This window comes from Halyomorpha halys, unplaced genomic scaffold, assembly GCF_000696795.3.
Source record: "Halyomorpha halys isolate HHAL.00 unplaced genomic scaffold, Hhal_1.1 Scaffold312.1, whole genome shotgun sequence".
Lineage (NCBI taxonomy): Eukaryota > Metazoa > Arthropoda > Insecta > Hemiptera > Pentatomidae > Halyomorpha > Halyomorpha halys.
In genome coordinates, this window is record NW_027105402.1 from 313555 (window position 1) to 337699 (window position 24145).

At 29.4% G+C, this 24145-nt stretch overlaps 1 protein-coding gene and 1 long non-coding RNA gene across 3 annotated transcripts in view; one reads left to right on the plus strand and one right to left on the minus strand.

Moving 5' to 3' along the window:
- Window positions 1-24145, plus strand: part of retm (real-time) — a 115556-nt gene that overhangs the window by 89674 nt on the left and 1737 nt on the right. The window contains exons 4-15 of one of the 2 annotated variants that reach the window (XM_014421322.2): window positions 6745-6977; window positions 7111-7205; window positions 7279-7397; window positions 7498-7687; window positions 9211-9299; window positions 9835-9972; window positions 13391-13511; window positions 20392-20510; window positions 20580-20705; window positions 21531-21657; window positions 21761-21935; window positions 22615-22718. In XM_014421322.2, the coding sequence (XP_014276808.1) occupies window positions 6745-6977; window positions 7111-7205; window positions 7279-7397; window positions 7498-7687; window positions 9211-9299; window positions 9835-9972; window positions 13391-13511; window positions 20392-20510; window positions 20580-20705; window positions 21531-21657; window positions 21761-21935; window positions 22615-22660 (1578 nt within the window). In that variant the 3' untranslated portion in view covers window positions 22661-22718. Of the gene's footprint in view, window positions 1-6744; window positions 6978-7110; window positions 7206-7278; window positions 7398-7497; window positions 7688-9210; window positions 9300-9834; window positions 9973-13390; window positions 13512-20391; window positions 20511-20579; window positions 20706-21530; window positions 21658-21760; window positions 21936-22614; window positions 22719-24145 lie in introns of those variants that run through there. The other variant, XM_014421321.3, reaches the window with a different exon arrangement.
- LOC106681152 (uncharacterized) lies at window positions 16061-18765 on the minus strand. Its single transcript, XR_010844390.1, has 2 exons — window positions 18404-18765; window positions 16061-16630 (listed from the first exon to the last, which is right to left on the minus strand). It is a non-coding gene; the product is annotated as an uncharacterized lncRNA (long non-coding RNA).

The following is a 24145-nucleotide window of genomic DNA, read 5'->3' on the forward strand; positions in this document are numbered from 1 at the left end:
ACTTGAATGGATAAATAAGTTTTAAAAAAAAAACACAAAAAAAAATATATATTATAACTATGTTACTCCTTTTATTGTTTTTATTCATAGTTTCGGTTCTAGGTGTGAATGGCCTTGTATTTCAATTCTTAATCTGCTAACTTTGATGTGCACTTTTTCTTAAATACATACCTCAAAAGTATTGGAATCGCAAAAAAAAAAAAATCCCGTGTGAGGAATCGAGGATAGATAGAATAAATTATAATTCAGTAAATAGTGGATTAACTAAATCCATATTTTTTATGTGATTCATGTATGCCGCTAGTAAATATTTGATGATGACGGGTGACACTATCGAACAAAACAACCTTGATATCGTGTTTGTGCGATATTTTTATTTCAAAACAAACATTAAATATGACGCATTTATTTCTATCGATTATTTAGCAACTATTGGCATGCAAATATAATAGAAGTGGGCATGCAAAGTTTGTGCTAATAATTATTAATTTGTTAATTATCGAATGCCTGGAAATTTAAGAAGCTATGAAACATGGCGAAAAGACTCAACCGAGAAGTATTTAGAATAGTGACTATGCATCAAATCTTAAAATGGGCTAAATTTTATATTAATTTAGTTCAGTAATTATTGAGGTTTCAAATTTCCTTTAATTGTATGTACTCCTACATTATTTATAAACTAAAATTATCTCATTATTCTTTTTAATTCAATTTTTTGTTTATTTATTTCTAAAATCAGTGCATTAAATGGGCCGTTCAGTTTCATAAAGCGAATGGATAGTGCTCTGTAACTGTATCTAATTTCTAACTTTATAATAAATATTGGCTCTTCGTGTCTGTAACAACTCGCTCAATGACGTACTGAGCTCTGTATCTCAAAAATCACAACGCCTATAACGTTAAAATTATTAATAATGTTCCTCATATGACGTTGATCTGCAATAAGACTTCGTTTCATAAAATTGACTTATATTCAAAATACATATATAGTATCTCGAAAACTATTGCCAATTATTTGAATGATTGTGAAGTTCTTTACAATAAAAAACTAGAATCGTCTAAGTTGGACCAGTATTAGCAAAGATCTGGAGATAGAGTCCATGTTTATTTTGTAAATATCGCACGTTTCCATGAAAACCCATTTTATCTTTATCTATATTCTCTCACTGACTTATTGATCACTTTATCTCAAAAACGACAATGCCTGTGAAGCTGAAATGCCACTCTTTTGAGATCAATACTGTAATCAGAAACAAAATGGTAATAAGGCTGAAATTATTAATTGGATTTCTCGTTATGGGGTAGATGTGCTGTAAGTCTGGGTTTCTACTTGTATAGTATGCTTACTCGTACTTTTTCTTATTTATTTATTTTATCTGCAAATTTTTAATCATTTATACGTATTTTTATTTATATTTAGTGTAATTTAATATCGTCAAATTAAAACTCCATCGCTTTCAGCTAAGTAATTATTTCTTAAAGAATTTTTCTGGTGCTTTAAAAAAAGATAAATCTTTATCCTTGTTTAACATTGTGAAATGAACATTCATCTAAATATATATATATATGCCTTTTGACGTTTTTGTGAAGGAAAAATGAAAATACTGTAACTAAATTATTTTTTCATTAATATTTATACGGTTTGTTTGTTTTTGTTTTGTGGCGTAAAACATGATCATTAATGCTATTTATAACATTTAATTTTACTTACATTTGCTAAATTAAAATTTCTTATGGTATTTATTTATATTTTTTTTTGTCTGTCCAATGTCATATTTGTGTCAATAAACCTTTTGATTTCAAAAACTGAAATAATAATATTATTGTCTTATCATCTATGAGGGTTTTTGAAATATCCGGATATAGCCCTAAGCTATTGAGGTGTGATGTGAAATATGGGCATTCTTGTAAAATATGGTTAATTTTCAAAATTTTGTTGCAATACTGGCAGTTCGGAGGCGTTTCTTTTGAAATAAGATAGGAGTGGGTGAGCCTCGTGTGACCTATTCTTAGCCTGGTTAGTATGACCTCACTCCGGCATTTGCGGCTGGAGATAACCCAGGGCTTGACGTCCTTTTTAATAATTTTTATAATATTTATACGGTTTAATATTACCAAAAATAGTTTCCTACCGATAAAAATAATTGATATAGAATATCATACGATTAAAAATTAAATTTTTCTTACCGAAAACTATTCAATCCATTATATGCCCAAAATAAAATTATAAAAACAACGAAATTTGTTAGTTTTAAGTTACACTGTAGTAACATTAACCTCTTCCTTAGCTTATGACAAGTCTAGGACTTGGTGGGTCTATGTCACTTCCTCAAAATATTGCAAAAAATAAAATAAATTAAAATTAAATTAGCCAATATTCAGAGTATTCCAGCATATACTCTGCACTATTTTTTTTTATTCTTTTCCTACATATTCAACCGCTCTAAGGATAATTGTACCGCGATTTTTTTAGCTTGACAAGGGTACCGCATAATTGTTTTTGTCCAAGAAGGGTGTTTAAAAAAGTTTGGAAACCGCTAGTTTAGCGTACTAAACATAAACAGGTCCTATCAGAGACGTTAGATGCTGCCCGGTTCAAATGTTGTGTCCAAATTATTGTGGTTTATGGCACGCCCTATTGGAAGGCAAATCTTAAGGCAAGGGGGTTATTTTCCTGAATTCATCATTAGATTGAAGAATGGTTTCACAACTGGAGAATCAAAATAAATCCTAACATAGTGCATCAGATCACCTTTACCCTCCTTTGTAAACCTCTACTCTCCCTCTCCGCCCCTACTGTATCATTTTTTAATGTCCCATGAACGCCTATTGAACAAGTTTGCTACTTAGAATTCCATACTGTCAAGAGACTTGGAATCCCCATACTAGACTGAAACGACAAAAAACCGCTCGTATATTCCGATTGCTACAACACTTATTTGACAATCTAAACTTCCCATTTGCTACAACAAACTCTTATTCACTACAATAATCAGACCTATTTCGACTTACGGAATAGATCATAGATGCTCTAACAAGCCATCAAATTCCTCCCTTCCATATCCAATTCTTACTATAAAAAATCCTCCGTAAAATCTTTGATGCTGTTTATTAGGTTACAAATAAACTCATCAATAGAGACCTCAACATCTGTATTCGTTCCAGATTTGGACCGAAATAGATATACCACCCCCTTTCATTCCAAAGTCCTTTCCCACCCAAACCCATTAGTTCTTAATTTCTCGTCCTTAACAATCCCTGATAATCCTCCGAGGCGTCTGAAAGGAAGATAGTCTCGCGATCTATCCCAAAAAGGTTCCGTCCCAAGATTATCATGTGCTCGGAAACATTTATCACACCTATGAAGAAATTATAAATGAAAAAAAAAAATCATTAGCTTTTTCTAAATCACATTACAGAATGTTTTTCTTATAATCATTTTTGGTTTTCACTACTCGAACCTTACGGCACCTAATTTCTCTTTGTCATTTAATTTCAGGACTCTTAAAATCTTTGTTTATTAGTTAAAAAACCACTAGGATAATAAGGCAAGAAAAAACTATCAGAAATCCTTGTAATTATAATGCTACAATTTTTATTTAAGATACTGTTTTGAACTCAGAAATCTTTTCTTAAGCCATTTAAATTATGAAAAACAAAATTTATCTGACAGATTGCCATACATAATAGCCCAAGCTAGACGATTAAGTATAGTATAAGTATGCACACCTACAAAGTAAATGAAATAAAAACTAACGCCTTTAATCAGTTTTAATTTTCCCACAATATCATTAAAAAGTAAAATGAACTTTGACTACTAATAAATCCTTAGATATATCTGTCAGAATTACACCGTTAAAAAAAATTAAATAAAATAGAAATCGCTTAAAGAATTAAATCAACGGCCAAGTGTCCCGCTCGATGTGCAGAGACTGACCTGAGTTTGGTTGATGTAGTTTCCAATTTGCGGGTTACTTTCCATTAAGCAAATAGGAAATTGGTGGCTTTAGTGTCGATTCGGATGGATGCCTATGCCAGCAAAATTGTATTAAGTATCTGATATAAGGTCTAAATGTGAAGACATACTGTGTATCATTTACTTAGTATAATTATTACCATTTTATCTTCATGAAATATTTTGAATTTAAATGAAAATACACGTTTTGAGGTCTCTTTGCAAATAAATGTATCTATTTTTGTTGACGTAGTATTATCAGATTTATTGTTCGTTGTGATTATATTTATTATTTTAATCATACGATTAACAAAATTCATTTTCCAATATATATTTTGCATGTAGATCTTTATGGCGTGAAAATGTTGAAACAATGTCAATGCATATCAGCCCCAACAATCTTTTTTCGTGCCTGATAAAGACTTAAGTATGCTCTGTGACCTTTCGCCTGGTTGCCCATTTAAAACTTCTGTTGCTACTAACTTTGAAAGTACTGAAAGTTTAAAAGGTTGTAGTCTATTCTTTTTTTTCTGGACCAAAAATAGGACTTTGAAATTATCTTAACACTATCTCTATTACTGGTTATATGTTTTTATCAGAAAATTCTTAATGAACAGTACCTTCTCTTGAGGTTAAAACTGAAATAAAAAAGTGATGTTGCTATTATTAAATGTTGCAGTCTATGTATTAAATATGCTATGTAAGATGTAAAAATATAGAATATATTGAAAAAAAAATTTAATACAAGTATTGAAGTGAAACTTCTTTACCTACGTTCGATAACTTAAGAAAATAGAATATAGGTGGATAAATTGATTTAGTGACGCCGGGGAACGCTCATGATGAAACGGTAGTGGTGTGGGGAGGCAACGCTGGATGTATTTTGCATTTAGATTAAAATATCATGAAAACTAAAAATCTTAGCTGCATACTGTATTTGAGGCAAATGTTCAACATTCGAACCTATTTGTAATGCGCTATAATTCAAAATTGTATCTTGACGCAACGCCGAGATAGAGGGACGAAAAGTAGAAATGATAACGTCAGAAATGAAATGATACCAAATTTTTGAACGTTTGAATTAAAGTATGAAAACTAAAAATCGTAGTTGCATGCATACTGTAAGTGGGGGAAATGTTCTCTTTGTTATGAGCTCATTTCAATCTCTTTGTTATGAGCTGTAATTCAAAATTGTATTTTGATGCTCCAGGGATATACAGAGGCACATTTATACATTAACTTTAACTTGAACATAATAAAAAATATTATTGTATAATAAATATCATATTAATAAAATTATAATGCATTGTTCTAATTACCAGAAGTTTCACTTCTGTCTATCAATCCTAAGGCTGCCACTTTTTTTTTTATCTTATGTTTTTTATTCAATCATGGTTTTAACAGTTAAGGTTACAAAGTAAGTTAATTTTTAGAAAAACATATGAAAACTCTTAGAAGAGAAATAGAATAGGCAAACCATCTTTGAATCATTCATTCATTCAACCTGTGTTACAAATCTATGTCAAGTCCTTATCTCCTCCAATTGTCCCTATCTTATGCCTCCTACAGGTGCATACAGTTCCTCATTCCTGAAATAGAGGTAGGTATCATCTGTCACACTGTTAATCTATCAAAGTTGAAGTCTTCCTTTGAATCTTGATCCTTCAATTACTTCCCATCATTATTATCTTTGTCAGGTCGTTCTCAGCCATCCAAGGAACATGACTAACCCATCTCAATCTACTGAGCTTCATAGACTGGACCAACACTGGTTCCTTGAAAAAATCTTTTGGTCCTGGGCAGGCCCGACGTCTCCAAATCTGATCAGTCTTCACAGCTCTTTATCATAGTAATTCATAGAAAATAACCCCCTGGATTTGTGAATCTGTTTTGTTTCCTTTAAATTGAAGCTGCATTAACCTAATTACAGCCTTGTCTTCAACTGCAATAATTTTATGTTGATTTTATGCTGTAAAGGAACATGTTAAAGAGACTCTTACTCTTGGCTCCACATAATGCACCAATAGGGATCTCATTTAGTCACAATTTATTTTTGTGAGAGAACATCTTGTGAAATAATCTTTTTCATCTATTGTTTTATTTTTCAATTATTAATGAAATGTATCATTGTACCATATTACTTCCTATTAGAGATATAGTATTTCTTGGTGGCTTTATGCCTGGACAATCAATGCCAAAATTTTATGTTTTTGTATGATGATATTTAAATTTGTATATAAAATCTCTACAGCTTGGTACCAGAACAATTATTATCAACATTTAAAACTTTTGATGAGGCAAGATTTAAATATGAATTAGAAACTCAGTATTGCTTATACATAGATATTTTTAACTAATAATACAAAAATTTCATTTTGTTTTAATTTATTGCTTGTACTTATGTTTTGTCATAGACAAATCCATATAAATACAAAAATATATTATAAACCATATTATGGATTTGTCATGAGACGCATAACTGTTTTCCAACTTCTGATTGATTACTCTAATTCATAATTTTCATGATATATGATGTATAGCTCTGGTGTTGATCTCTCTCTGTGGGATCATTGAATGGACTTAAAACAATTTATGTTTATCATTGTGATAGTGATAAAATCTGATTAAATGTTTTACACTTACTTAATTTCTCTCTCTATTCTTTTTTATACTATAGCAAAAGAAATTTCACTTCAGTAAAACATATTTTGAAGTGAAATTGTACTTCATATACACTTTAATATTTAAATAATGAGACAAAAATTCTACTATTGTATTTTAATTTTCAGGTTCATCCTGAGAATACCGAATGGACTTGTTTTGAACAATCTGCAGAAGTTGACATCAAATCTTTTCTAGGGTTTGAAAATACCATTGAAAAGTTAGCCATGAAGCAATACTCTGCTAACATTGCTAAGGGTAAGGAGGTGATGGAATTTTTCATCAATGAATTAAGAAGTGAAGGAATCACTACTGTGCCTAGATGGACTAGAGATCCTACATCACCTGAAATCGATGTTGAGTAAGTATTATTCATTTTGAGAACAAAACTTATTCTATGTATTAATGTTAGTTTTTTAATCACAGATTGTTAAAATTGTATGTCCTTAAACTAATTTAATTTTAATAATATTATTGTTCCTTTTTATATTCAGGAAAGAACTCAATGAAGGAGAAGATACAGTCACTATCACTGAAATCTCTCTTTGTTCCAAACCTAGACGTAACTCAGGGCAGCAGTCTTCCAAAGGTGCCTGTTTTTCTATTCTTAATATTTATTTTAATTGTCAGATCGTTATCAGTATTAATTTTTTTTTTTTCAGATTGTCAATCTCAGCTTGATTCGGAGTACATTCAGAGATATCTTGGGCAGCTAACTCTTATGCAAGAATCTAGACTTGTTCAGTTGCGGAAGTCAGTTGCTCAGCTGCACAAGTCAAAGGTAAAAACAAAATTATTTTTTTAACAATGCCACATATTTTGAAATTAGCAGGAGATAAGTTGAAATTAATGATATTTTTTTTTAATTATCTCTTCACCAGATTCCCAGTGATACTACACTTCTCAGGTTTTTGAGGGCACGTGACTTTAATGTTGATAAAGCACGGACTCTCCTTTCTGAATCATTGAGCTGGAGGAAAAAACATAATGTAGATAAAGTTTTGTCTGAGTATGTTGTACCACAGATTGTTAAGAGTTACTTTCCTGGAGGGTGGCATCATCACGATAGAGGTAAGTTTATATATATCATGAAATTCTTTTTTTATATATAAGTAAATTGATGTTTATATTTTATTTATTCTTAATTTTTTTTATAATACATTTGCAGCCACTTTGTGACACTAAAAATAAATTTGTGTTGTAATTTATAAACTAGGTTTTGATTGGTATAATAAATTAGACTATGATTAAGTTAATTATAGTTGATGTTTTAAATTTTCAGATATTTTTGCATTTTGTACACAATTGGGTTTGAATTTTCCCTAATTTAGTAAGTTTAAAAAAATTAGGTTTGACCTCTAATGACTTTTTTTTAACCTACAAAGCCAGTGGTAGGTGGGTGTGTTGGACCAGCAATATTCCTCTTCTTATATCATATCATCTATCCTACACATTACCCTATTTGTTACTGAACTTAATTATTCATATGAAAATGGATTATGTTACCTAAAAAAAATTTATAAATTAGTTTAGAACAACAAAATGTAAGATAAATAAATATTACTATGGGTTCTATAGATATACCTGTTGCACAGTGGGTTTAACAATTCTCATTTTCAAGATGAAATTGGAAACTATCTGCAGTATAAGTCACCTTTAAAATTCAATAGTTTGAGAGTAGAGATCTTGAGTGAAAAGTTTCCATATGTTCTGAAAATTTAAAAATGGAAATATCAATTTAGAAATGAGTCTTGTTTGTTGTTGAAATGTTTAACCAAGGTCTGGACTTAAGACAAAGCAAAAGGGATTGCCTTAATCATCAAAGCTCTACTAGCTAAACATAAACCAGTTTTTTCACAACATTAGAAAAGTAAAATAGAGTATGTTAGCATTTCATCAATTCAATTTACTCACTTGATGCATTGTGGACCGATTGATAGTATCCTTATTGCAGTAGATGGTAGCTAAATTGTGTCCAATCTGTGCTACCTGGTGAAAAACAGATCCAATACGAAAGATGAAAAAAAAATTACTTTTAAATATATTTATTTAATTAAAAATCATAAACCAACAGATCAGATAAATTAGGTGTACTATAATGTGTAAATATATAAATAGAAAATGAGAAAACTGATCTTTGGTGTAGCAGTACACATATGATAAATATGATTGGTTAGAATTATTTATTGCTTATCAAATATCTTTGATAATTTTTTTTGTAGTTCGAAGTGGTATTGAGGTTTATAGTGGAAATACGGACTTTTTTTTTCTTGCTTAAGTGATGAGTGTTATTTTGAAACAATGAGGTTATTGTCCTTATTTAAGATCTGCTTATCAAGTTCTTAAATTACAGCCATACATCAAATTTTATCTGGCAGAAATATTTTCTTCACTGTTGAAGGTTCATTGGCAGTCGGTATCACTTTGTAAATTTATTATTTACCTTCAAGCCCATGATTTGGACTAAGAACCTATCAAAACAGTAGTCTAGCAGCCACCGATAAACTATTCAGTTGTTACTTTGTCTGTACTTACTTCTTAAATGATAGTTAAATATTTTAAAATCAAAATTTAAAGTAATTATTCTTTCCTAGATGGTAGACCTGTATATTTGCTGAGACTCGGTCAAATGGATGTAAAAGGGCTTTTGAAAACTATTGGTGAAGATGGACTTTTGAAGCTTGTAAGTTGTTTTATTTATTATTGTTCGTGATATATAGTCTATATATATATTTTTTTATTTCTAGTGAAAACTACGTTTATTAACACAATAGTATCACTATTTTAAATAATACTTGAACATCTCTGTTTTGTTAATCTGAATATAGAATACTTAAATGAAAAAATTAAGGAAATAAAATTGATTTGTAAAACTGACTTATCAAGTTCTCATAAATCGATTCTTTTTCTGTTTAAATTATTTGTTTAATTCTTAATGTGTGATTAATATAACCTTTTGAAAGTATTACCTTTCACATTTGTTTATCACACAGAAGTGGCCTAGGCACAATACATGAAAATGAATTAATCATCCCTCCTGTTCATAACATCCTTTTGAAGCTTATCAATGAAAAAGTTACTCATATAATTTAATAAATGTAAATTTAAATCCTATTCCTTGAGCACCATTATTGCACTTCATTACATCAATAATATTACTCTAATTTAAAGTTTGTTTTAAGCGGCAACATGTTAATTTATTCGTTCTATTTTATTAGACAATGCACGTTTGTGAGGAAGGACTTAGATTAACTGAGGAGGCTACCCTTACCTCAGGGAAACCAATATCTACCTGGTGTTTGCTTGTTGATCTTGAAGGACTTAATATGAGGCATCTTTGGAGACCAGGAATCAAGGTGAACTATTAAACTATTAGCAATTACAATCTTCTTATATATTATTAATGTTAACTGTTAAAATTTTATTGCTATTGAGTCATCTGGTTGAGGAATCAAGAAAAAATTTTATTTTATTAAATCAAATACTTGTAATATTAACTAAAAATAATCTCTGATTCTTTTGTTGTCTTGTTATAAGTTGTTAAAGTTTTTGCTTAAAACCACTTTTTCATGTATGGTGGTGAATGGAATAGTGGTTAGGTCAATATAACATCATTTTGAGAAACAAGTTCTATTAACGCCATGCTTCATAATTATTTTGTAGATAGTATTTAATTTAATTACATTTATTTTTATTTGTATTATTTTCTTTTGAATTTTGTTGATTTAAAAAGAAACATATGTATTTTATATTTAAATAAATAGTGATAAAAGAGAAATAATTTGACTGGGATTTTTAATGTAATTTTGACATATTAGATATAAATGTTTTGACATGGGCAGAATGGCCTGTATGGAGTTTTGTTGAATGGATCATACAAATAATGGAAACTTTTGTAATAGATTGTCCCTGAAGATGGCCGAATTGGCCGAAACGTTGGACGTGTGAATGAAATAAATGTTTTGAGACTATAAGTTTGGATAGTGCTTTTGAATTATTTAGTAAACAATTGCCAGTCTCAAGAAAGAAATTTAAAGATTATAAAGAAACATATGTATTTTATATTTATATTATAATAATTAAGTGTAGAAGTAACAGTTGCTAGGGATTGTTAAAACAGTTGCTAAGGTGTCACCTAGCTACAGGCCTATGATCTACGTTTTTAAAAATCAGTTGTTGCTAATTATTCATCCTGTATAATTCATTACCAGCCTTATCTGCTTACGTTATATGTTTGTTTGGACATTTTTATTGTTGATTGTGACTATTATAGTGCATTGTCAGACCCTATCTGCATATTAGTTTGGCCTGTGGTTTAAATACATTACATTGCATACTGTCTGCCCTCAGTAAGTGCCAGTGCGGCCATTTTGTTTTTTTTACATCTTGGCTGTTGATTGTGATAAATATATAATACAATCCACTACATTTATGAACACCATAGTGGTAGCTAATTTAATTAAGTATTTGAATACTGAATGCATTAAGGAGCAAGCACAGACATGGGCCCACCAACTTTTGACCAGTTTGGGATTTGCAGTGGTGACTTACTCATCTTTACAGCAAAATAGCTTCCTCTGACCTATCAGATTGGATAATCTTTTCTTCGGAGCTGTCACCCAGTATTTTATATTATTATGTGCGTGCGCGCCTGTCAATTTTGTAAATTTGTTTCTCTCCTTCATAATTCGTTTTGCTAATTTGATTTTTGTCTAAAGGGCTCACCTAAAGGTCTTTTATTTTAATTTATATTCATTATTTTATTTTACCTCTGTTATTTTATGTTTTTTTTTTGTATATATTTTTGAGGAGGAAGTGGTGAATCTCTGAGATAATGTAGTGAGGTTTTTTAAACTGAAAAAAAAAAAAAAATGGAATGACCGAAAATGATATTTTTCCATTAACCACCATCTCTACTAACAGTGACCTGGCAGAAAATATGGTGTAAATCGGGTTTTCACCATTTTTCCTACAACTATGGCAATGGTTTTACCTGCATGTCAAAAAAGTGTGGCTTATAAGAATGTTATTAAGCTAAAACACTGCTTCATCTACAGTGGTATTTGCACACCCAGTTTTTATAAAACTATCGGTCATAAGGGAAATAATAATCCACTGAACTTCAAATTAATAAAAAGTATATTTAAAACTAAAACAATTCTATATGTATACAATAATTAAATTTTTAAATTAATGGAGAAATAATTAAAAAATAATGAAATCCTCTGGAAAAAAGTATTTGCATACTTCCGATTATTTTTTCATTCTGAGAATAAATATAAATTTAATATTTCGTATTAAGCCTATTGGCATCAATAATTGTCTGTAGACCTCTGGGCATGGAGTGGCCAAACTTTTAACCAAGTCAAGACCGATTGTTTCCCATTCTTGGACCAATACTTGTTTCAAATGTTGTCTTCCAGTGATGTGATGCTTTCTCACATTCTGATGCAAGATGTACCATAAATTTTCTATAATATTTATGTCAGGGAATTGAGGAGGGGTGTGCAGCTGTCTTCGCACATTAAATATCAACCTTTCCTTGGTTTTGGTGGCTGTGTGTTTTGGATCATCGTCCCGCTGGAACACATATCGATCCCGGATATTCATTTTTTCGGCACTTGTATGCTGCTTATGGCGCAAAATGTTCATATAACCCTCAGCATTTAAAATTCCGTCAATGGAAACAAGATTTCCCACACCGTGTTATTAGACACACCCCCATACCATAACATGTCCACCACCATGTTTTACTAACAGAAACATTTTGCTTTTTCAATTCTTCCTTACCTCACCTCCAAATACTTTTCTGCCCATCGGACCCAAACAAATAGAACTTGCTTTTATCAGAGAATATGACATCCTCCCAAAAGCTAAGCAGCTTATGTAAATATTCTCTGGCAAAAGCAAAACACTTTTTACAGATGATTTCATTTATATAAGGTTTCTTTCGAGGCACTCAACCATGGAGTTTTTCAGAATTCAGGAAGTATCTGATAGTCCTGTACTAACCTGAACACCAGCTGTTGTATGGACCATTCAAGCCAGGTCTCGAGAACTTACTGAGGGATGCTTCAAAGCTTCATTTTTATCTTTCTCCTCATTTTTTTTTTTCTCCATTAATTTAAAAAGTTAATTATTGTATACATATAGAATTGTTTTAGTTTTAAATATACTTTTTATTAATGTGAAGTTCAGTGGATTATTATTTCCCTTATGACCGATAGTTTTATAAAAACTGGGTGTGCAAATACTTTTTGGCACCACTGTAGATGAAGCAGTGTTTTAGCTTAATAACATTCTTATAAGCCACACTTTTTTGACATGCAGGTAAAACCATTGCCATAGTTGTAGAAAAAGTAGTGAATGTTACTACAATACAAAACACACCATATTTTCTGCCAGGTCTTTTGCCACCACTTTAATAGATTTGACTATTGAGAATATACACATATATATATGTAGATAGATAGATAAATAAATCTAATTAAATAACTCAATATTAAGAAAAGGAAATTAGTTACACCACATTTCTTTTCACTGCCTTATATTAAGAATGTTTGATTTTTTAATAAATTTTAAACATCTGTGGTTTCATTTATGAAGCAGGTTATATAACCTTCCTAATTACTTAGTCATTTTGATAATGAAAAACTACTTACATTACCTGGTTTATTGAATCTTGAATCTTTTAAGTTTTATTTTTTTTAGTTATATATATTTTTTTTGTCAATATATTTTGTCTATAAGAATCATTTCATGTTTTGAAAACAGGCTTTGCTTCATATAATTGAGATAGTTGAAGCTAATTATCCAGAAACCTTAGGACGTGTTTTAATTATCAGAGCTCCTCGGGTCTTTCCAATTCTATGGACACTGGTTTCAACATTTATTGGTAAGTCAATAGTTTGACAGATTCATGGAACATTTCAGTAGCTTAGGAATAAAGCAATCTCCACTTTTCCAATTCTTTTTAAAATACCTCAAAAACTCTTACTTACCTAGTATATTTTATGATTGGAGAAGTTTGTCAGGGAGTGCGGTCAGCAAAGAACAACATAAATAAACAAAAACATATTTATTTATTTTATGCCTATTTTTGTTTATTTATGTTGCTCTTTGCTGACCGCATCCACCGGACAAACTTCTCCAATCATTAATCTACGGTCAACTATCTATACCTTAGTATATTTTATGATTAACCTAATGATTATATAATTTTTTTTAGGTTCTTGCTGCCTTTTTATTAAAAGAAACAACACAGCCAATAAAATTAGCCCGAAAAATCCTTTAATACACTAAAAAATTGGAGATTGTTTGATTTGATCTACTCATTTTATATTTTGATTGTCAGTAATGTTTTTCATTAACCTTTAAGTGGCCCTTATATGGTCAATATTACTTACAGTATTATTGAAGAGTTAAAAATACTGAAAGTATTATTGAGCTAGTAAGGTAGAGTTGATGGATTAAAGTCTGATATTTACTATGCAATGCTGTTCTTCAATATCTTTTCATAAGTAAATATTGACCATGTAAAGGCCATATTAAACTGTGTAATTAGTTAGCAAGTATCAATTAATTTTTTTAATATATTTTCACTTTACTTAAAAAACCTTGAAGCTCAATGGATCACGATTTTACTAGCAATCTAACAGCACTGCTTTATGGTTTTTATTTTGTTTTATGTCAATTATTTTTGTTTTAATGATTAAATCATCCAGTGGGGAAGGCAAATAAGTCCAAAATTATGTGACTGTCACCATTTAGACCAACGCATCTTTTGGTTAGGAAAATAATTAAATCAGAAACAGGATTTTGAAACCTGTACATTCTCCTCTGCATATCTCTCTGTTATTTTAATAGGTTGATACAAGGAGGTTATATTTTATCCTAATTTACAGAAATTTGGTACTTCATCTTATCTTCAAAATCATATGGCATATGTGTGAAAATGGCTAAAGATTAATATTTTCTCTCCTTATTTGTGATATTATTTCAATTAAATAACTTAGATTATACATCATTATTGTATATTATTGTTAAATACATTGTACTATGATATTAATTAATACCAACTTGAATTTAATATTAATTTACTTAAAACAGGAAGAAGATACCTAAATTAATTAAATCAAGCTAGAAGTAGCTAAAATTGGAAAATTATGTGAACCTGCCACTTCTACCCTCTGTGGAAGCCTTGTCTTACCTTTAAAACAGACACATATAGGGAGTATTGGTCTATGTGTAACATATCACAATCTCACACTAGAACATGATTACACAAAAAATATTAGAAGACGATCCTTCCCAGCAAACCTGCCACACTTAACCTCTTTTTACCATCAGTCCTATACCACTTTTGAAAGATTTTCTTATAAAAGAAAGAGAAGGACTTAAATTAGTTAAATCAACCAACTTTGAAAAAGTAGCTAAAATTGAAAAATAGCGTTTTCCGATTTCGGGCACTTTTTAAATATTACTTAATTTAATTATATTAAAGTCTCTTCCTTGTTTTAAGTAAGTATTTCAAAAGTATTCAAAAGGGACCGTCGCTCTCTGGGAGTTTTAGTGAGGCGGGTCTGGCCTGGAAGGATTGCTTTGCTCAACAGCACTAAATGTTCAACATGATTAATTTGAAAATCGATAGTCGCTGGAGATTGATATTATTGAGATTTACTGATGATCCATTTTTTTATGGAGGTGAAAGGCACTTAGTATCCTAAATACATTCCTAAGTGTATCCTGTTTCCTCTATTGTGTATTCATACTTCTTATATATTCTTAGCTACAAATATCCATATTACCTGTATACCAATGATTTACCTTAAGCTTTTGAATGGCGGTAGGTAGGGTTAAAGTTAGTTTGTACTATTTTAGGTGAAAAAATAATGTCTCTATCTTTAAAATGTAAGTAGTAGGTCAGTTTTTAGTGATCCCTCTAGAGTTTTTGGACATAGTTCTCTTTGCAAAGCCCCTTCTAAATGATACAATTATTATTCAAGATTCTATGAAATTATTAAAATTGAAATTCCATTAAATTATTTTTGAAAGAAACTACTAGAGCTACAAGACTTCTATTATATTTTATAAAATTCATAAGAAAATTATACTTTTAAGCTTCAATAATTAGGGTAGTGGCAGTTTATATTTGCATTAATTATTTATTTACTTGAAGCTTCTATTTGACACAAACGTCTAATTTTATCTATATATATTCATTAATAATTTATAATTTATTTACTTTTCAAAAGGTTTTTTTTTTCTATTTACCCTCATTTTATTAATGTTGTTCCCAATATTTCCACTTTATGAATGCAGTCAAATAGACTATGAGTATTTGATAGAGTAACAATCATTAAGAAAAGAATATATCCAGTTATTAAGACAAAGAAAAGTATTTCAGTTTGTCTGTTGTATTTAAACTCAGTCTTATACATAATATAGACAGTTACTGAAGCACTGTTTATTTATTATGTTATATGTTCTCTCATAGTTCAAGTGGACTAAGACAACTTCTTTTTCATTACATGTTTTTAGAACGGCATAGTTTTTCGTTAATGCCTTCCAACTAACAGGCACATTTATTTTCAGTGTTCTAAAAATGTAACCCCTGGATTTCTGATTACTTTGAGAGTTTTGCACAGGTAATACATTAAACCACGCTCATTGTATGCTACAGCGTTAAATCTGGTCCGGTCGCAGGAAAATAGCCTATCCAGTTGTTGACCATAATAATGTATTACTGTTAGGAATAATAAAATAGCGAACAATCCAAATCCTGCGCATGTAGCATAATATTTGAGTGTTTGATGTTTGCCAATATTGTAAGATAATAAACTGTTTGTTGATGGCTCAATTTTTTTCCGTATGTTTGGTTCACTTTCTGTTCCTGATGTTGTATTTTCTGAAGATTGTGCTCGATGATGATGGTGATGACAGTGGTGTCTTTTCTTTTTCTTTTCTTCTTTATTATTTACTCCTTTTTCTGTAATTGACCTTTCTCGTAGAAACCTGTGTTAAATGAAAATCCATGTATCATACATTTCGAATTTCTTATAAAATAAATAAAATTTTTAGTTAATTATATGGCATAAAAATAAAGTTAATATATCATAAGTAATAATAATAATAAAATTCTTTATCTATTCTGGAATGAATCCCTTCAGAATAATAATACAGAAAATAAAAATTGGATTTAGTATCTCAAAGCAGCGGTTTCCAAGTGTTTTTTACATTTTTTAATATAAAAATATCGCCACAATTATCCTTAGAGCAGTTGAGTTTATAAGAAAATGAGAAAAAAAAAGTATAAAGTCAATGCTGGAATGTACAGTATATTTACTATTTGAATTTGAATTTTTTCTCTGTATTGTAATATTTTGAGAAAGTGGTATTCACTTCCTGAACCTCTGACTTTTGCTAAAGGCACTAGGGTGCCACAGCACCCACTTTGGGAACCATTTCCGTCGTCGAAGATTTTTCAAACAGGTAAATGAGGATATAGTCTACATATATATGACATTGGGAGTGATGGATGAGGAGTGGAACATCATTAATGTTAATGGAAAATAGGGTGTGGAATGATGAACCCTGAGGGGCAATGTCATGGACTGGGACCAATCTGGAAGAAAGAATTTGGACCAATATATGACACTGTTGAATAAGAAAAGTACTGCTACATAGAAAGAAAAAAAGCTTTTAAGGTGCTGTTACAGCCATGAAAATTTAACTTATGACAGAATTGTCTCAGGTAGCTTGTCATGTGGCACAGCAACCTGTATTTCTGTTGCTGTGACTATGGAATGATTCACATTCCATTACTTCCATTACATTCTTTAGCCCCAATGCAGTAGGTGGTTCTGAAGGATCCATGGCATTCATTATTTATTTGTCTTCATTCCAGATAAAGACAAATAAATATCGCTGATATTAAATATTGATGATATTAATATTTTTGGTGTCCTGAACTAATTTTTTTTTTAGATTACTTAATCCGTTTCTGTATAAATAAATAAATAAGTACAGTGATAAACGCATATATCTTATACATTTAGTAAGATCTACAAGGTAGACAAATAATGTTACTGGGATTAACAAGACACTGTTGCACTCTGGGTTAGTTTAAGCGTGGAAATCAAAAGCAATATAAGGCCATTCAAGTAAATTTTACTGAAACGATCAAAACTATTGGCTTATTTCTAAATAAATACACTCTGTTCATATAGCACTAGCTGTTTACTGAGTCATCATTAACAACCTCCAAGACAATTATTTATCTTTGATTAGATATGACAGTACTATATTTATTTACAGATTTCATTCACTGGAAAGTTATACAGCTCAACATCCACAGCTGCTGTGTTTATAAATTTTTGATTCGCAAAAATAATTAAATGATTACTATTCAACTTATTAGTATCGAATTAGAGCAGTATAATGAAATTTATTAACTTAAACAGATAAGAAAATAACTTGCATCCCCCTTCTTACTAATATTATACATGCTAAAATCATCTTAAGTGTTTATAATAGGCATGTTATAACTTTAGCTTTTATAATTATCTTTCTTTCAAATAATCATTATGGATTAATATTTCAAATCACTTAGAATTAATTTTTTTTAATATTAATATATATTTATCTGACTTTAACCTTGACCTCTAATTAACAGTTTAGACATTTGTGTAACCTACTTTGATAACATATGTTCTTTTTATCAATAATATAATATGTTATTGATTGACAAAGTGAATAAAAAATAATGTTAATTGAATAATAGCTCACTTGGGACTGTATGGATCAGGTATTATATCATAGTCATATATTCCCATGTCGTAACTCGAGACCGGAGCTTCTTGGTTCCTGTCTAATAAGTCTTCTCCCTTGTCCATGCGACCAGGGATTGCTTTGGGAGTGTCTTACTGTTGATGTATGAACATGAAGTTTAGAGGGAACCAGATAAATACCAGGTTAATCTGTTATAGAGTTTCATTATTAATTATTGAGATCATACAATCACCTGCAAAAATTTAGATTCAGTGTTAAATTTACATATGTTGGAACTTTATCAGAGAAGTACTAAGATTGAAATTATGTTTGAGTTGAGATTTTTATAATGATAAGTAATTATTTAGAAACCATTTTGTGCAAATCATGGTATTCTTTATCTATTTTTTATCCATAAATAATATTGGAGTTACTCAAAAGTTGTTCAGATTAATGCTCAAAATGGTTTGCAAAAATTGGTTTATGATCATAGGTCAGATGAGGAACATTCAAATTGTATTAATCCTTAATAAGATGTTTATATATGTGTGTAAAATGTACAATATGTATGTATTTATGACAGGAGATTCCTGAAAGAATTATAAAAAAAAAAGAAAGATAAACATTAACATTAAAATACAAACACTATGTTAATCATTCAATTTTCTGATATTGATTTTTTAAATTTAGAATTATCCTCTGTAAAGTTGCCTTAAATCTAATATTTACTCATCCACTCATCTTTAACCAATACGCCTCCTTTCCTTAAACTTTTTTAAATTATCCTTCCACTATTTGATTCAGGTTCTTTTATTATTGTTTGTTGTAAAGTTCTTATTATATAGTATATTTTATATTTGGTAATATTTTTATTGATTTCGAGGATATTATTTCATTTAGTTCTTAACTATATATTTTTGTTCTTCCTTTCTTAATTTCAACTTTTCTATATATATCTGAGCCAATCAGCTTCAGTGGGAGCCTTTCCCATTTTTCCGGTTAATAACCTATTCATTAGAGTTTTATATGTCTGCATTTCAAAATTGTAGGATAGTAATATTTCTATATTTCATCTGTACTTGTTTTTGAGAGATTTTGTTTGTTCCAGTGATTAGGTAATTATTATCTTTCATCATTTCTCTTATTCCAATTTTTATTAATATCTGATCATTATTGAAACCAAGTATTCATACATATACACACTTTCCTTTTTTCTTTTTTTTTTTTTGTGCTTTATAAAAGATCAATTACGATTTCTTGTTATTAGAGCGAAAATCATTTTGGAGTTGCAACCCCATCTAAGAAAATTTTACTAATATTGTATTGATATCTTTATTGTAATTTTCCCCATAAAATATTTGATCATATGTCCACTTGTCTGTAACTCAATTCAGATTCAATCACATCCAACTGGCAAAGAATTTCAACTTGCTAACATACCTTAATTTTGGCTTCCTTAGAATCGCTAGAATAGCTGATATTTGTTGAAGATTATTTTTTTCTATTTTTTAAGAGACAATAGTAATGGGGCTTCTCATCTCCACATAAAAACCTAAATCTAGGAGATTTAACCTACTACAATCTTTTTATCTGTCCTTTAGGCATTTACCCCCTTGATTCAGCATTGATAACCTTTTTATTGATTGATTTCTATTCCATCCTAAGAATCTCATACACTGTTGTCAGTTTGCGTACTTTTATCACTTTAATTTTATTTATTTTTGGTACTTATAAAATCTAATGTGTTCTGTAATTATTATGAAGTTACTTTATATTTCCAAAAAAAATATATATTATATTGGTTTAATATCTCATCCTCCAGTATCAATTTTCTAGCAGGTAGATTGCAACTATTATTTAAATAAAAAATAATCTATAACATATATACAAAAGGTGGCCACCATTGCTTTAAACTTTTCTGACACACTGTGAATCCTCTTCACAAGCTATTATTAATTTATTTACATGGTTAAAAAGAAAAGGCTGATTTTATTTTATTTTTTTAGATGATGTGACCAGAACAAAGTTCCTCTTTTATGCAGGCAATGATTATCAAGAACCTGGGGGTTTGATCGATTACATTCCTGAAGAAAATATTCCTGATTTCCTTGGAGGACAATGCAAAGTAATATCCTTATTCAGTTCTTATTCTTATTAAACTAAAGACATTATTAATATTCTAATTTTATTTCAGACAAATGTTGTTGAGGGTAGTTTAGTACCGAAGAGTTTGTACCTGACGGAAGGCGAACTTGGCCGTGAGGGTAATCCTTTGACAGATGATAGTATGTACCATTCTGTCAGCCTTTCAAAGGGACAGGTAATTTTAGCTCTAATTCAATTTTTTGTAGATGGTACAGCATTATGCTAGGATTTATATCACATTATGTAGGATGTATCATTTAGGTTATTAAATGACTTATAAATACCAGCTAAATCCTTATGATATAACTATATATGTACTATTAATTTTTTTTAACCCACTGAACAAAAATGCTAGATGTATTTTCTCTGTAAAAACATCAACTAAGTTTTATAATTTGATGAATTATAAAATCTCTCAGTATTTGTCTAATAGTGAATGTCTTCAAAGAATATAAATTGAGGAGTTCCTGAAATCATGTGAATGGGATAATATGTTAAATTTAAGTTAGAAAACTTTTAAAACTTGTTCTAATTATTACACACTAATACAAAAGTTTTGTAATGAAGAATATATTTAATTTAATCTTTGTTCTTATTATTAAAGAAATACATTGTCAACAATAATAAATAAATTCTAAACTCTACACCAGTGTTTCCCAACCATAGAATTCTGTGGACCATCTAGCCAAAAATTGAACCATTTTCACTCTCAACTTAGGGTGAATCAGGAGTTCCTACCAGGAAAATGTTTAAAAATTAAGTAGCTTAGAAGTGCATTCTGAGGCACTTTTATAGTACATTTACCTGTTAAAAACTATTAATCAATACTCAAACAGAAAAGATAAATAATAACCTTCCACTGCTCAACAATCGTTTTTATAATTATTGAAATTCTACTACCTTCGATGGAAATAATACTAACACTGATAATATAATTGATTATATGTGAGAATGTTACTTTTTAAATGCAATATTCTAATATATAATACCATTTTCACAGGCTCATGAAGTAAAATTAAACATCACTGATGCAGGAAGCGTAATTACTTGGGATTTTGACATCATTCGAGAGGATGTCACTTTTACTGTAACAAGAAGAAACACTTCACCTAAGCACAGCTCTGCAGGTTATTTCTTTTTCAACTTTTGGCTTTGAGCTGTTATATTCAATTAAATTAATTGTTTTGAAGTAATTGAAATGTTATTAATATTGTTATCTTAATTGCTTAGGTGAAGAGGATTGTATTAAGGTCGAAGGTCCACTCCTATGCAGGGATGGAGAAAGCGTGCAGGGTTCACACGTTTGCTCCACTCCTGGCCAGTACGCATTGTCCTGGAGCCACCAAGGAGACCACAAGGCACAGCTGATGTACTATTATGAGATTCTTTCTTCTGCTGATTATAGGTACCACTCTTATAATATCTCATTAATAAATAACTCACAAAGATTAAATCTTGTTCCATTATTTGTTTTAATTATTAAAATCCATGAGATATCCAAGTGATAATGGTTCGAATCAGCCTGGGTATGTTAACTTTAATTTTATGGTGGAATCATGGAATTAATCGACCTTCCCACTTAAGTGAGGATAGGTTGGTTTTCTGTAAGATAACCTTTCCTGCCCTAAGTTGGAAAACATAATTACGTTAAATTCTAAATTTAAAAAAATTACTATTTTGTTATTTTTATAAAAATCAGTAAAACTTATGAACAACTTAGTAGTATAAATAAAATAAATTTTATTGATTTTCTATTATTTCTTTGGTGAAAATTAAAAATTCCATATTTTATTTGTAATGCAACAAACAAATACAGAACAAATAAAATGCAAATATTTAATTATAATTATTTGCAAAAATTATCGTAGCTTTTATTTTACTCTGTTGTATAATTTGCTGTTATCACATAATTGCATTTGTTATTTTGAACATCATATAAGCTTTAGTTTTTAGGTTTTGATTTTTATAATGAATGTGTCTTTTTTATGTGTATATTAATGAAGGTTGAATTTATTGCCACTTTTTCTGAACTATTAAAAAAATTTTAAAAATCTAGATTTTATGACAATATTTATGTTTTACAGATCTATAATAGAAATTCAGTCAAAGGTTGTTGGAGCAGTTTGCTAAGTGATCACAATTGTGTATTTCGAACCATTAGTATTGTGAATAAAGTATTTTAAACATGCGAGTGGTTATGTTTTAGATTATAATTTTCATAATCCATTACTTATATTTATGATTAGTAGTGTTTAATACAAATTAATAATTATTATATTTTATAGTTCTTATTTAATCAATTTTATTTTATTCATAGTATTTTTTGTATTGAATAATACAAAAAATACTTGTACAAATTGGACATGGCATTACGGCACTACTGAATCAATCTAAAAGAAAAAATATTATAAAATACACGACTGACATGACAAATACACAACTGATAAAATATGAACAAATTTTAATCAATTTTATGGGCACTGAATCAATCTAAAAAAAACTTAACATAAAATATATGACTAATGTGGATAAAACATGTAGAAATTTTGATACATTTTTGGTAATTATAAAAAACTGTTCAAAATGTCAAATCAGTAAAGCTATATAATTTCTACTGACTTTTTTATTTAAATCTATTAAGAAATTATTTTCTTTATCCGCAATACAAATTAAAGGTCTCATAATTTTTTTCAATAAAAGGAATTTCCCACAATAATTGGTTTCTTCATACAATATTGCTTATCCTTTTATACTATCAAGATGTAAAGTAAGTTGTATTTAATCTTTTGGAATGACCAAATTATTCAAATTATTGTTTTGTTTTTTTAATATATTATTAAATGAAGAAACAATTTCAAATGAATGAAAACTAATGACTAATCTGGATTATCTCTCTAGGAAGTTTGATGAGTCAATTCTTTTAAAATTGTTTGAGGTTAAATCACTTCCATCATTTGAAATAAATTATTATTTATTTATTAATGACAATTGTACAACGTTTCGGAACCACTGTCCCATATTCATGCACTATAAAACCTCATGATTTCATATGGGAAATCATGTCCACCATTTGTGCATCTTCACTTCTCTCTCTTCACTTCACACAGAGATAGATATATATATATATATATATAGATAGATAGAGATAGATAGATAGATAAATAACTTTTTTCTTTACTGTTGTAGATAAATATTATGTGGGTCTTGAGGATCACTCAATTATTCAACTATTTAGGCGATGTTTCATAACTTCAATAGTCAATGAACTACTATCAACTACAATAAACAAAACAGTTTTTTAGAACAAATAATTTATGAAATGAATTTAAATTGTTTACATTAAATTCATGTTACACTAATCTAATAAATACATAAAACATAATTAATACTAAATATAAATAAAAAAATACAAAACATAAATAACAGAGGACTATCTGTTCGAAAGAATAAAAGGTTGGAAATACCAAAACAAATTTTACCTCCATTTCAACCTTATTCAGTTCTGGTACAAACCTCAATTGTGATGTTTTTATTGTTGTAGTTATTAATCTTAAATTATAATATGTACGTGTAGTTTTTTAATAATTAGTTGAATAAATTATATGTTCTAAAAAT